Source organism: Peromyscus leucopus, chromosome 7 (assembly GCF_004664715.2).
Source record: "Peromyscus leucopus breed LL Stock chromosome 7, UCI_PerLeu_2.1, whole genome shotgun sequence".
NCBI lineage: Eukaryota > Metazoa > Chordata > Mammalia > Rodentia > Cricetidae > Peromyscus > Peromyscus leucopus.
This window is the reverse complement of record NC_051069.1, coordinates 35,944,746-35,957,520: the sequence shown is the minus strand read 5'-3', so window position 1 is coordinate 35,957,520 and position 12,775 is coordinate 35,944,746. Positions and strand designations below refer to the sequence as shown.

At 39.3% G+C, this 12,775-nt stretch overlaps 1 protein-coding gene across 4 annotated transcripts in view; it reads right to left on the bottom strand.

The window, feature by feature from the left end:
• Positions 1-7,485: 7,485 nt before the first annotated feature.
• Ccdc15 (coiled-coil domain containing 15) overlaps positions 7,486-12,775 on the bottom strand; it is a 68,406-nt gene continuing 63,116 nt past the window's right edge. For all 4 annotated transcript variants that reach the window (XM_037207612.1, XM_037207613.1, XM_037207615.1 and 1 more), the window contains 3 exons: positions 12,582-12,730; positions 11,163-11,316; positions 7,486-8,123 (listed from right to left, as the gene is read on the bottom strand). In XM_037207612.1, coding sequence (XP_037063507.1) covers positions 11,189-11,316; positions 12,582-12,730 — 277 coding nt within the window. In that variant the 3' untranslated portion in view covers positions 7,486-8,123; positions 11,163-11,188. The remainder of the gene's footprint in view (positions 8,124-11,162; positions 11,317-12,581; positions 12,731-12,775) is intronic.

Genomic DNA, 12,775 nt, shown 5'->3' with positions numbered 1-12,775 from the left:
AAATGCTTTCAACTTACCTTTTTCAGAGTTTCTCCCCTCAGTATCCAAACAAAGTTTCCATGTTCCATTTGGTGGTCATCTTTATAAATCTTTAAATCCAGGATGTAAGGCATTAGCTTGCTTTTCCTAGAGACTGACCTAGGTTCTTGGTATCTACTTCTTTGTGGTGCAGCTTGTTCCTATTGACTTGAGTACTCAAGGCTTTTCTTTTTACACAATATCAGCATCCAGATCAGAAAATGACAAGTGACCATTATCTCACACATAAGTAAGTACTGTTCTGAAGTAAAAGTTTATTATATACACAGCATCTGTTGTGTGCAATAAATTAACTTTTTTGAGACAAGGTCTCACTATGTAGACCAGGCTTGTCTTGAACTCAGAGATTTGTCTGCCTTTGCCTTCTGTGCTGTGATTAAAGGTGTAATATAGCTTTTCCTCATCTAGAATGAGTCTTAGTTAGATGCCATCCTTGAGTTTTCCTCCAGAACCTGGATTTTTAAAAAGACTAAAAGACTGATACAACCTTTTCTTTTTCTTTTTTTTTTCTTTCTTTCTTTTTCTCTTTTTCCCAAGACAGGGTTTCTCTGTGTAACAGCTCTGGCTGTCCCAGAACTCACTTTGTAGACCAGCCTGGCCTTGAACTCACAGAGATCCACCTGCTTCTGCCTCCCAAGTGCTGGGATTACAGGCAGGCGCCACCACCACCCAGCTTTCCTTTTACTTTTTGCAAAAATATTTTATGGAAGACATTGTTCTTTTTCAGTTTGCTTCTCTTTTTGTGATGCTAGAAGGGTTATAGAGGATTCAGAAAATGGATGACCTTGTCCAATAGGTTGGTCCACAAGTGAGTGTTACAGATATTGGAGCCTGCAGGGAGACATATGGCCAAAATTTCAGCTTGGGGCCATGAAGTGATAACTCCTATTGCAACAACCAAGTGCCTTAATTTTTAGAATCAATTTGATGTGTTTGATGTAGCATACCCCTTTAAGAACAATACTTAGAGCAAGATAAGATGGATCATTCATTTCTAAAGCAACAAATTTAAATTTTTCACCCAAAAGAAAGAACCAGATACATGTCTTTTGCCTTTATATTCCCAAGTCTCTTAACCTCTCAAGTATTTGTCTGAGAAACCTGAAAATACCTAAAATTAGACACAAAGTGATCACTACATGTAAATGATAAACTAGAAGAAATAGTTTGCTTTTAAAAATGGAATAAAATAAGCAAATACAGAAAAGTAACGCTTGCTGTCTCCTTTTTGCTAACTTGAGTGGTTAAAAGACAGAAGCAGTTTCTAGTCTCTGCTTGCAGTGGGTGGTCAATAAAGTTGTTCACAATCCGATTCCTGCCCACCATAAAAGGTCTAAAAAGGTAAGGGTGAGGCCTGGATAATTAAGTAATAACTGCAGCAATACAAGGGAAAGAACATAGACATTTCCTAAACCGAAGCATCTGGAACAAGCTCACTCAGGCTGGACTGGCTAGGAAAATGTGTCACACATACTTTTGACGGTTGTTATCACAAGCAAACAGGTACAGACATCCCCTGTTAGCACACAATCCTAAACTTGTCTCTACCAGAGTTCCAGCTCTTGGCATGGTTGCTGGCAGATAACGAAGGCCGTCTCTGGGTCCGAGCTGAAGCTGAGTCTCACGGCTTGTTCCCCTCTGGCTGAATTCATGCCTTTACTCTAAGAGCTTCTATTCTGCCTTCCTGATCCACTCGGATACGATCAGTGGGCAGCACAGAGACCTTGTTGCACCCTTATCTTTGACAAGTCAGACCTACCAGGAGTCTACACTCAGTAAGAAGAGCAAATGAACTACAAAATGTAAGCGTTTAGTCAAAAGTAAAAACATAACACATGCATACTGTATTGGAGCTATGCTGGAATCATGTTGTATACTCCTCTTATTTTATCGAGAATAACTGTCCAGAAAGATTAAATTATTTACCCTAAATTACAGCAGTAACAAGGGAATGTGAAGCAAGGCAAAATGAGTTCTAATGACTTTTCTGAGGAAATTGCACATTAGGTAAAACTATTAATCATGAATTATCTTTAATAAATTCCAATTGTCTTTGTTCTGGTCAGCCTATGTCTACAGAGAGAGGACAGGGAAAGCCATAGAAAAGGCCTCACTATGATCACATTCAACTATGGAAACCCCAATGTACCGACTACTGGGCAAGGGTAATCTTATGTCATCCTTAAGGGTCCAGAGGTAGGCAGCTCTGCTATGCAGACCCAGAGTCCAGATGCTTGTAGGACCTGAGCTGTGTTTAAAACGTTACTTAAAACACATACTTGAGTATTAGCTCCATTTATGCACAGCTGAACGTCTGCAATTATTCTGTGTTGAGCATTCTACTGAAAACAATGAAACCGAACAAAGAAACAAAAGGACAAGTTGTTCAGTCATTTAATAAATATTGACAGAAAGCCCATTAAGTATCAGGCACAGCTATAACATTGGAGATATATAACAGAGCTTAACAAATATAAACAGCTGGGTGGGGTGGTGGTGGTGGTGGTGGTGGTGGTGGTGGTGGTGGTGGTGCACACCTTTAACCCTAGCACTCAGGAGGCAGAGGCAGGCGCATCTGTGAGGCCAGCCTGGTCTACAAAGTGAGTTCCAGGACAGCTAGGACTGTTATACAGAAAAACCCTGTCTCAAAACACCAAAAAACAAACAAAAACAAAACAAACAAAAACCCCACTAACAACAAAACAAAAAACCAAAAGTCCCTTTAAGAAGTATATAATCCAATAGAAAGAAAAAAATAAATAGTATGTCACACAGCTCTAAGTACCACGAAGGAAACATTTAAAAAGAGAATATGGAGCATTTGAGCAATGGGTGAAGGAGGGCACTTTAAATAGCTCATTAGGGAGGCTGCTCGTAAACTACATTTCAACAAAGATGAAGGTGGAAAGCCAGATATTATCAAATGAAGAAGGCCCAGGGCAGCAGATCAAAAGGCCTTGAAGCATAAGTACCCTTGGAAAGTCCAAGAAAGAACAAAGTCAGTGTGGCTGAGCAGATAGAGCGAAAGCAGGGAGAAAAGAGGCAGAAGTCTCAGATATAACTGGGATCACATTCTGTGGGGTCCTGCATGCCACTGTAAGGACTCCAAGTCTTTCTGAGTAAAATCAGTAGACAAAGGAGTGGCATGGGTGACCTTGCTAATTTTGAAGGGCCTGCTCTATCTACTGTGTTAAGAACGATGTACGAGCTGCACACATACAGAAGCAAGCAAACCAAGGAGGCGGCGACTGTAGTAACTCAGGTGAAACACAATGAGACTGGGACCAGCATTACTGTAATGGGACAAGCACTGTAAAACAGTTGTACTCCGAGTATATTTTAAGGGTAAAACCAATAAAGACCATATATAGTTTACATAAGAAAGAGTGGAGAGTATCTCCGTAATTTTTGATGAAAATGGATTAGACAGAGATGGCATTTCCTGCGATGGGTAAGAGTGTAGTAAGGAACATGTATTGTTAATTTGCTTTAAATGGACTGGCACGTGTGTACGCATGTGTCTTTTAGGCGGTGGAGGGAAAGAATGGCTTTAGATGTGCTACATTTAGAGCTAAGTGTAGTAGTGCACACCTGTAATCCTAGCACTTGAGAGGTGGAGGCAGGAAGATCAGAAATTCAAGGTCATTCTTGGCTAGAGAGTTTAAGGCCAGCATATATTACAAAATACCTGTCTCCAAGAAAACAAAATAGGGAGCACACTTAGAAAAGTAACAACTAACCCACAAGAAAGAAAGTTTGGAACACACCAAGCAGTGGAAATAAGGAGAACTACAGGTCAATTCTGAAGGTATCAGAATTTGGCATCATTTGTTAATGGAGGGGTAAAGGGTGAGAGAAAGGAGAGAGGAGTCAACGATTTCTACAAGGTTAGGGGCGGGACTGTCACTAACTGATAGTGGGGAGAGTATAAAAAGAGCAAATCTTCGGGAAACCAACCATAGAGAAATGTCACCGATGCAGCCAAATTTATAAATCTGGAGTTTAGAGATGAGGTCAGGAGCCAGGGAAATAAACTTCAAGTTCTCCATATGTAGAAGACATTTAAAGTCACAGGACTAGAAGAAAGCTCAAAGGAGCAAGAGGAAGCAAAGATGGGAAAGAAGGCAAGGACTGAATCCTGGGATGCCCCAATATAAACACAGGAGGAGATGGATGTAAAAATGAAAGACACTAAGACCCAACAGCCAGTTGAAAAGGCGCTTAAAAAAAAAAAGATGGATCAATTCTATTAAATTCAGTTGATACTTAGGATGAAGTTTGAAAATGACCATTGGATTTAGCAATGTAGAAGCCACTGGTGACTTTGAAAAGAATTTCTTTTGGGAGACAGCCTTGCTAGGTAGCCCAGGCTGGCCTGGGACACACGGTCCACCTGCCAGAGCCTCCCTAGTGCTTGGATAACAAGCATGCACCACCACACCCAATTTGAAGAATATTTTCACTAGAGTGGTAAAGGCAAATTGCTAATGTGTAAGCAAGACAGAGCATGAGAAGCAGTAGGCACAGGGAACTCAGCATTTTGTTTGAAATGGAAGCAAACAAGTTCAGTAGTAACTGAAAGAGTATGTCAGGTAAGCCGAGTTGTTCTTTAGGTGTCTGGTTGTTTTGTTTTCTGAGACAGGGTTTATTAAAAGTGTGTGCTACTGCTGCCCAGCAAATTGAGTGGTTACTAATATGGAACAAATTATAGCAGGTTTGTGTACCAATAAAAATATTTTAATGGTTAGAAAAATTTCTTTGTTTTGTTTTTTGAGACAGGGTTTCCCTGTGTAGCCCTGGCTGTCCTGGAACTCATTCTATAGACCAGGCTGGTCTCAAACTCTTGAGATCCGTTTGCCTCTGCCTCCCGAGTACTGGGATTAATGGTGGATGCCACCTCAAGAGAAGTACTGAGGCAATCTGTCTTTGAGGAGACAGGAGGGGACACACTTTAGCCATAGGATGGGACAGGAGAAGATGGGAAGACAGACAGTTCCTCCACAGTAGCAGGACTAAATAGGTACAAGCAGGTGTGCAGATATGATGGGAGCTTGTCAAGTTCCCTTTGGTCTATTTCTTCAGGATACAGAAAGCCTTGTCATCAAATAATAGTGATGACGAAATACCTACCCAAGCAGTACTCATTCTCTTACTTAAAAAAAATATCATTTTTTACTTTTATATACATGGGTCTTTCATCTGCATGTATGTTTCTGCACCATGTGCATGTAGTGCCTGGGCCTGAAAAGGGAAAGAGATCACTGGTCCTGGAGATACAGATGACTATGAGCTGCCATGTGGGTGCTAGGAATTTAACCCAGCCCCTTTGGAAAAGCAGTCAGTGTTCTTAATCACTAAGCCATCTCTTCAGTCCCCAGTGTTCATTCTTAGTCCTTTTTCCAATTTAAATACTTGCCATCTACCCTACTTATATCCATTTACTTACTCACTCATTCTGTACTGTGATTAAACTCCCAGTCTTAAATAAGCTAAGCAAACCTCTGAGGTACATTACCCAGCCACACCCTACTTTAAATTCTGGGCCCAAATTTAGTTTGGTTTTCCTCACCCTAAAGCCCCATTCCTGCTCCACAAACCAAAATCCATCTCTTTATGATCATTTTTTAATCTTTCAGCCTCTTCTTCTTTAAAGATCTCTGCTATCTAGAAAGGTAATTAAAATTTACCCTATAAATTCCTATTTAACAATTGTCTTGCCAGGTGATGGTGGCGCATGCCTTTAATCCCAGCACTCGGGAGGCAGAGGCAGGCAGATTGAATTCAAGGCCACTCTGGACTACAGAGTTGAGTTCCAGGACAGTCAGGGATACACAGTAACAACTGTCTCAAAATCAATCTCTCTCTCTCTCTCTCTCTCTCTCTCTCTCTCTCTCTCACACACACACACACACACACACACACACACACACACAAAGTGAAAAGATAATTCCCAGAATGGGAAAAAATACAAATGATACAGCTGATAAAGGACCCACTGTGTAGGATACATTAGGAGCTCTTCTAATTCTGTAATAAAAAGACAACTCAATTATGAAGCTGGCAAAGTATCTTACAAACATCTTCATAAGACAGACCCAAATGGCTAACAGGCACATGAAAAGAATGATCAATATCAACTGCTATGAGGAAATTAAAACCACAGGGAAATACCACATCACAGCCACCCACTGAAGAGACAGTGTCGGTGAAGAACGCTGAACCTTTACACATTTTGGGGATGAAAATTAGTACAGCTACTTTAGAAAACAGTTTGTAGTTTCTCAAAAGGTTAAGCACAAAGCTACCATGACTCAGGAATTTTACTCCTATATATACACCAAAAGAAATGAAAATATATACCTACAGAATCCTAAGAACAATTGCTCATAGCAGAAAAAAAAAACCAAATGTCTATCAGTTGATGAATGAATAAATATGGTTTTATTATTACTATTATTATCAATACTATTCAACAATGAAAAGTAGCAAAGCGTTAATGAAGCTAACAACTCAGATGAGTCTTGCCATCAAGCTAGCTGAAAAGGTTCAGTCATGAAAGAGTTCATATTGTATATTCCATGTATAAGAGAAGTGACAGGCTAATTTACAGATAGAATAGATTAATAGTTACCTAGGGTTGGAAAGGGATTTTTGGAGTGGGAAGACTCTAGAGTGACTGCCATTATGGATCCCTTGTATTTTACTGTTAACATTTTTAATTAGTAACCATCATGTAGAGTTGGCTGTCATAGAGGCAGTTAGTGTGAGACCAGGAAGCCTTGCATTGTGCTCTGTCCTTCCTAGAGAGCAATATATCAGGATGGCTAAAGGTGACCCCAAGAGACCAAAGGACTTATGCCTGTTTATGCCCTCTTGTGCAGACAGGCAGAGAAGAGCACAGAAGAAAAGCCAGATGTCCTTCTCAATATTGAAAGATTTCCTAAGTACTCTGAGAAATGGAGACAATGCTGGGCAGGGAAATTTAAAACTGATAAAATGGCAAAGTTGGACAAAACATGCTATATTTGGGAAATGAAGGACTGGGGACCAGCTTGCAGGAGGCCTGAAGAAAAGGGCACTACTGCTGTCCACGGACCACTGTCTGCATTCTTGTTTTGTTCAGAATTCTGATCCAAGCTCAAATCTAAAAATCCTGGAATCTCCATTGTAGATGCTGATAAAAAACAAAACAAAGTAACAGTTGAGTGAGATGTTGAACAGCTTAAGTAGCAGAGAAAAGCTGCCGAGCATCAGTAAGGTGTTGAAGCAGAGGGACAAATATGAGAAGGATGTCGTAAGTACAAGTCAAAGGGAAGGAAAGTCTCATGGTAAAAAGGGCGTCACTGAATTTTTTCACAAGAAGGTGGAAGAAGATGAGGAGCAGCAGCAGGAGGAAGGAGGAAAAACAACTATTTTATTTGGCTTTTTTTGAGACAGTTTCATGTAGGCCAGTTGGCCTCAAACTCCTGATCACCCTGCATCAGCCTCCCCACAGTACTGGGATTACAGGCATGTACCACCGTTCTTAGCTAAAAGTGTTTATGTGTCTCCTTGCAAATGCCACGGAGAGGGAGTACTATGACCCACACATCGTATTTGGGCTCTGTCTACTCTCCTCATTGGGTTTATTTACAATTTGACCACAGTCACCCCACAGCTTCTCAAAGCCTCTGGTTTACTTGAAGTGGACACATGTATCTGGAGCTCCTGTAACTGTACAAAGTTGTACATGTTTCCAAACATTTTAAAATGAAAAGGTACTTTTGTGTTCTCCTTACTCTGCAATTTGCTTTGGTATGATAGGGCATTTAAAGATGTTTCTGGCATTTTGTTTTCAGTTTGTGAGGTGATATTAGCATGGTTATTGGCTGAAAACCCTGAGTTGAAAACTGTACATATCTGTAATTTGTAAAATAAACAAAACAAACTCTTGATGCTCCTTGCTTGGCATGGGGAAGATGCCTTTTGGAAGGGCTGTAGTTCAATGTATGCACTGGGAGGCTAGGACACTGTGATGGCTCCCAACAGCTTCAGGTTGTCTTGTGGTTTTCTATGTGACATAGCATTCTGTTGACATTCTTTAGCTGTAAACGAGAGAAGCTAGCATGAGAAGTGTTTGGGTTTTTAAGTTATGTACAGTAGATATACATTAGTTTTTAGACAAACTACAGAATTCTTCATTGTAAAAAAAACCCCACCAAATCAATGCAAGTGCAAGAGCCCTCTGTACCCAAGCACAATGTTTATATGTTTAGAACACTGCAGTGTTTTTGAAGCTAAAAAAAAATTACATATTAAAAAACGTCAAATCAACTAGGGGCTGGAGAAATGGCTCAGTGGTTGAGAACACACTGTTCTTGCAGAGCACCTGAGTTCAATTACCAGCACCCACAACAGACAGCTTACAATTGCCTGTAACTCTAGCTCCAAGTGACTTGATACCCCTCTGGCCTACCTCTTGACAAGCAATAATTATAATAAAAAATATAATAATGAAATGGTTTTAAAAAGATTTTTAAGAACTCACATAAACTTTAGCATTGTAAATATATATATATATATATATATATATATATATATTTTAAAGATTTATTTATTTGTTATGTATACAGTGTTCTATTTGCATGTATCCCTGCAGGCCAGAAGAGGGCACCAGATCTCATTACAGATGGTTGTGAGCCACCATATGGGTGCTGGGAATTGAACTCAGGACCTCTGGAAGAACAACCAGTGTTCTTAACCTCTGAGCCATCTCTCCAGCCCCGCATTGTAAATATTTTAAGCATATAGTTCAGCAGTTAAGTATATTCAGACTTTGTGAAAGAGACTTCTAGGGCATTTTCATCCAGCAAAACTAAAACTCTGTACCATTAAACAACAATGCCTCATGTCCTCTTAACTCCAGCTCCCAGAAGGTACTATTTTACTCTTTCTGAAAATCTGACTACTTTCTGGAGCACACATGAACAGCATTGTAATACTTGTCTTTGGTGACTGCTTTACTTTATTTAGAATAGTGTCACTACATGTGACAGGAATCCTTTCTGACGCCTGAAAACCCTCTGCTACAAGTGTACATACACTTTTAATCCCTTCATTCATCCATGGACACACAGGCTGTTCTGAGTAATGCTGCTACAGATAAAGTGTGCAAGCCTCCGTTTCAGATCTTCCTTCCAATTCTTTCACATATAAACCCAGAAGCAGAACTGCTAGATCATGGAGTTTTCTTTAGTAAGGGTTGTGAATATACTGAAAGCTGCTGAATGTATATTTTAAACACAGGCAAATCATATCTAAATAGAACTGTTAAAATATACTTCTTTAAGACTAAATAAAATATATACTTACTTCAAGGACTCTGACTGAGCTGGGTAATTAATCAATGTAGTTAAATAACTTGTCAATCTTCATTCATGTACTTGGATTCTTTTTCAACATTCTGGCTAGAAGTGTAGGCCTTTATTTTGATTTGTTTTGTTTTGTGACATACCCTAAGTGCTATTTTTTAAAATTAATTAATTTATTTTTAATTCATGTGCATTTGTGTTTTGCTGCATGTAGGTCTGTGTGAAGGTGTTAGATTCCCTGGAATATGAGTTACAGACAGTTGTGAGCTGCCATGTGGGTGCTGGGAATTGAACCTGGGTCCTCTGGAAGGACAACAATGTTCTTAACCACTGAGCCACCTCTCCAGCCTAAGGGCTGGTTTTTTTTTGTTTGTTTGTTTTGTTTTGTTTTGTTTTCCGAGACAGGGTTTCTCTGTGTAGCTTTGCACCTTTGCTGGGACTCACTTGGTAGCCCAGGCTGGCCTCGAACTCACAGAGATCCACCTGCCTCTGCCTCCCAAGTGCTGGGATTAAAGGCGTGCGCCATCACCGCCCGGCCTAAGGGCTGTTTTTAATCATTTAAAATTTTTCATCAAGAAACAATGTGAAGAAAATAACAAATTCATAATAACTATGGCAATATTTATTTCATTTGTTCCAGGTATATAATTCAGCAGATTTTTTTTTTAAGGATAGAAAAATGAAGCAGAACTTTATTCCTTTGACCTCATATATACCTTCTGAAATGTATTCATCAGCACTCAGGGGGCAGAGGCACGAGGATCTCTGAGTTCAAGGACAGCCTGGTCTACAGAGGGGGTTCCAGGATAGCAAGGGCTCTATACAGAGAAACCTTGTCTCAAAAAAGAAAAGAAAAAAAGAAAGAAAAAGAAAACAGAATTTAATCATAAATATTTCACATAAAAGATATTGAAAAGTTACAGTTTGACTTTTTGGCATTTGTAAATATTATAGAACAATAATAGTCAAGGCTGGAGAGACAGCTCAGCAGTATAAACATGAGTTGTTCTTCCACAGGACCCAGGTCCAATATTCCCTGCACCCACATGGTACTCACAGCCACCTCTAACTCCAGTCTCTGGGGATCTGATGCTTTTTCTGGTCTCCAAGGGCAATGTACACACATGGTACACAGACATACATTCAGGCAAACGCTCATATACATAAAATAAAAAAAATCTCAAAAAAATTTAGAGTAAAAATAAAATTAAAAAATCCTGTCTCCAATGTCACTGACCAAGAAAAGAGGCAATAATTTAAAAAGTAAGAGAAACAGGAGAAAAAAGAAATGTTAAGCACACCAAATGAAAATTCTTCTCATCTCTAATTATTACACAAAACTAGAAGAGCCAATGGCAATACAGATGGCCATTAGTGCTCAGCAGCCCATTCCTTTTCTGCTTCACCCAGACACTTTGAATACTGTCAAGATTCAAAAGCATGATTTTGGGATGATAGTAAGATAACCTCAAAGAGTTTCTCTAATTAGACAAAGAAAGAGAAAGCTAAAAGGACACGTTTTTAAAAGCCAGAAGGAATTGAAGAAACCTTACTTTTCTCATCACTTTTAAAATAACAGGTTCCACGTGGTACATACTAAATGAGAGACAAGTTTGGTATTCAACTTTCTGTGTTGGTCCCAAGGCAGCTATCTAGTTAGAAACAGTTATTATGTGGGACTGTTTTTCTTTAAGATAATTCATCTTACATACTTTAACAACTTTCCTTAATCATTTTTTTGTGGTTGATTTTAAAGGAAGATGGAAATACTACCAGTCATTGGCACTGATTTCAGACTCTCATTGGAGACTTTTTTTTGAAGTCCGTCTATGTACAGAAGCAAAATTACGAATGGCGTTTCGAAGAGTTGCATTCCCCTCGGAGATATCAGAAGAATTGATGACTGAATGTAACGCCCGGTTATATGCTGCAAATGAAGGTTTGCACAATCATGAAGAAAGTCAGATCTATACAATTTTCCCATTTCTTTTTCCTATCAGTACTGCTTCTTTACCCAAAATGCCACAGGTATTCAGTTTAGCCACCGAATAAATATTTACTGAGTACTTATAACAGAGCAAGCACTCTGGAAGGAAAGTGAAGAGAATACAGAAAATGGTAGCAAAGGGAAAGGTGCAGTGAAGTACTTCCATACCACAGGTATATACAAATTGTCACTATAATACAAAGAAGGATATGAATGAACAGCTAAGGAACACTGGGAAGATTTGAAAAGCTGTACCATTTACAGTGGGCTTTGGGGACTGATAGGAGGAAAGAAAAAAAAGGCACTATAAGTAGAGAAATAAGTGTATGAGATGCAAACATGTAAGAGGAAGTTTGGTGAGGCTGCAGTGTGGCCTGAGACCAGAGAGAAGTATATAAAATACATCATGCATTTCATACTGTTTTGAGGAGAAGTTTTAGAGTAAGGGAGTGATAAGATTCATAGGACAGGTAAATTCATATCACAGAGATGAAGCCCATCAAAAACGTAAATAATGGTAACATTTTTAGTGTTTATGTGAGGCTGATGGAGTCCCTATGTTCTGTAAGTCAATAGTTAGTGATGGACAAGAAACATTAGCAACCTCAGGAAGGATTCCATTCTCTCTACTTGGGACTTTTTTGTTTTGTTTTCAAGACAAGGTTTGTCTGTGTTAACAGTCCTGGAACTAATTTTTTAGACCCGATTGGCCTCGAACTTACAGAGGTCTGCTTGCCTCTGCTTCCCAAGTGTTAGGATTAAAGGTGTGAATCACCACTGCCTGGCTACTTGGGACTCTTGATAGAGCTCCTCATTTTTCTTGGGGTCACCAGTAGAATGGACAGTCTAATATGGATATATGCTTGCAAGTCTGTATTAGACACCATTAAAGTATGTGGATAACAGACTCCTAATTTAGTCATAAAGGACAAACTCTTAATAGTATTCAATTAAGGGAAGAGCTGGAACCCAAGTCCTCTTATATATAATATAATGAGCTGGAAATGCTTCTCCACCATAAAGAGGACTAATAGAAATGAAACTATAACAATTTTCATTGCCTTACATAGCTGTTGAGAGAGAGAGAGAGAGAGAGAGAGAGAGAGAGAGAGAGTTCTCAAATTCTTCAGAACCACAATCACTACGATATGTGTGTGTGTGTGTATGAATGCTATTAGAACTCAACTATTCCTTAAGAAACTTACCTCTGTAGTTTTTATAGAAAATACAATTGTTGGCACAGGTATCAGGATGAGCATCCCAGAAATCAGGCCCACAACAGCATAATGGAGGTAAAGTGATATTATAAAGCTTCATTTTCTCCTGGACCTGGGCTCGTAAAGCTTCTACATATCTATAAAAGTACAGTGTGGTCAGACAAATCAACTACTAGGAGAAA